Source organism: Camelina sativa, chromosome 10 (assembly GCF_000633955.1).
Source record: "Camelina sativa cultivar DH55 chromosome 10, Cs, whole genome shotgun sequence".
NCBI classification, from domain to species: domain Eukaryota; kingdom Viridiplantae; phylum Streptophyta; class Magnoliopsida; order Brassicales; family Brassicaceae; genus Camelina; species Camelina sativa.
Genome location: NC_025694.1, coordinates 11719444 through 11721930, shown reverse-complemented (window position 1 = coordinate 11721930; position 2487 = coordinate 11719444). Strand labels below are relative to the sequence as shown.

Genomic DNA, 2487 nt, shown 5'->3' with positions numbered 1-2487 from the left:
AAGGTGAAAAAGTGTTGGAAACAAATCTTTGAATTGAAGTTGAAGAAAAGGTGAAAATGATAAGCGTTTCATCAGTTTACCAACAACACCATCCATGTTGTGTTGCTTCGGAAACGGAATTACGAACTACGTATCGTTTCTTAAAAATTGCCACTCTCGTAAAATTTTCGAGTTATGCAAGGGTAATATCGTCACTTTAGTCAGATCAAATGTTTCCATCAATGTTACTGGTGTTTTTCTTTTTTTCGGTTTACAGATTTGATTGAAAGAAGAAAGAGGAAATAAATAAACCTAACAAAAATATTTCAAAATAGAATTAAAAAAAAAAAAAAAAATCTTCATTTCTTTCAAATTCATCATTCGAGGGGAGAGGTGTTTCACCTCTTCACATTTTTTTGATTCTTCGTTGTAAAAAAAAAAACTTCCAAATTTTGATCTACAATGGCTTCCTCTGCTGACAATCTTACCGACAAAAACATTGTTTTCAGAAAACTCAAATCAAAATCTGAGAACAAGGTAAATAAATCGAAATTGCTTTTCTTATGAATTTGATTGTGTTTTTCTTAGATCTGAGTGTTGTTTGACTAGATCTTCGATTTTGGTTTTTGAATTTGGCAAAATTTAGGTATGTTTCGATTGTAGTGCGAAGAATCCAACTTGGGCATCCGTTACATATGGGATTTTTCTCTGTATCGATTGTTCAGCTACTCATCGTAATCTCGGTGTTCATATCAGTTTCGTCAGGTAATATAATCTTAATCTGATTCGATTCTTCAGGCATTGTTCTANGGACCGGCCTTCGGACCACCGCCGGATCCCTCCTCCGGCCACCAACCACCACCATTCTCTATTGTCACTAAACTGCCCTTTTGGTCATTTTTCATTGGGCAATGGTTAATCTCCTAATTTTTCTGATTAATTGGTTATATTCTTACTTTTTTTTTGTTTGGTTATTACACAAATCCACCCTAATGACTAATATATGGAAAAAGAGAAGAAATCATATCACATTTTTAATCAACCTTGTCCTTTTTATATATAATGGTGATAATTACGAACAATTAAAGAATGAAAATGATTTATCACTTAAAATAATTATCTTGTCTCCCTCAGTTTTAGTGTTGGTGTCAATGTCTGCTTTATTTTTTCTTGTGTATTAGTCCATCATTTAATTCTTGCAAGCAAATACTATCATTTTAATTCCTTGGAGTTTTTAACAATTTTTTTATATATATAAGAAGTGAGTTGTTAGATTATTTGGTTCTTGTAGGCAAAACAAAGTAGTTCAATATATACACAAAAACTATAAGATTTAAGTCAAGTACTAGTACTTAAACGTTTCTCTTCTGTTATTTTTTAATAAAAACATAGTTTTGTTGGCATCGTTGTTGAACACAACTTTTATGAATGATGAACAACAAGAAAAGACATTGATGATTTCGATATATCAAAAGGTGAAGAGAGACGCGAGAGCATAAAGGCAAAAGTTTCGTGATTAAAGAAAAGATAATTAGATTTTTTTTTCTATTATTATGAAAATTATACGACCTCACAAAATATCACATTATGTCGGGTGGGTCTCTTGTTTTTGTTTTAATTGGTCAGATTTCATAGATTCGTTCTTTTGTCAGTATGAGAGCAAATGCCCAAAAATGTTGGTCTCTCTGTGCATATCGGACGAAGCTATAGTGTGTTCTGTCGTACAGTGACACATTTTGGAATCGCATAAAACAATGTTAAGCTGGGCTTTACTACTTATACTGGGATAAAACTGGGCCGCATAGTGGCAAACTAGATTTCTTACTGGGATATAGATTTCTTATGATGAACCGAATGACAAAACTCGGAGGTTAAGCTTTATTATGGAATGATGATGAATACATGAATTAAACAAAATGTAAGATTTCAAAGGTTTCGATAGTTTCAAAGCGGGTTATGGATAAGTTAACGAAAAGACTACTCAAAGTTGAATCACAAAAATATTCAAGAGATTATGTAAGAATAATAGTTGGTAGTGATAAAGACTTAATAATGCTAAGTAGTTTAAAATAAAGGGCTGAAGTGGATTTGATAGGGAATAAGAGATTAATTTTGAATGCTTCGAGATCATCCTTATTCTAAATGGTGAAGATTTGAAGAAACCTGAAAAAGCATCCATCAACCCTTATAAACTTGTTTATATGTTATGTTTGTTTAGTTTCGTCTGATTTGTCGACTAATGTATAAAGGTTGATAGTTGCTTCTTGAGTATATGCTTCTTGAATGTAATAGTTAGAAATCGGTTTTTGATAGCCACTAATTGGGACACTAAAAAAAAGAAACAGTTACGGTATATTCAAGTTTTGTTTGGAATGCAGCTATATATGTACATGTAGAAAACACAAAATACATTTCGGAGATGGCATTGTTTGTATTTTAGTCTTAAATCAGCAAGATATAATTAATTTATATATTTTCACTTCATGATATTGTATTGCTATTTTAAAC

At 31.5% G+C, this 2487-nt stretch overlaps 1 protein-coding gene across 1 annotated transcript in view; it reads left to right on the top strand.

Annotated features, from left to right (window-relative positions):
- Positions 285-2487, top strand: part of LOC104718541 (probable ADP-ribosylation factor GTPase-activating protein AGD8) — a 9584-nt gene continuing 7381 nt past the window's right edge. Inside the window, exons 1-2 of the mRNA XM_010436303.2 lie at positions 285-516; positions 626-744. Of these exons, the coding sequence (XP_010434605.2) occupies positions 442-516; positions 626-744 (194 nt within the window). The 5' untranslated portion in view covers positions 285-441. The remainder of the gene's footprint in view (positions 517-625; positions 745-2487) is intronic.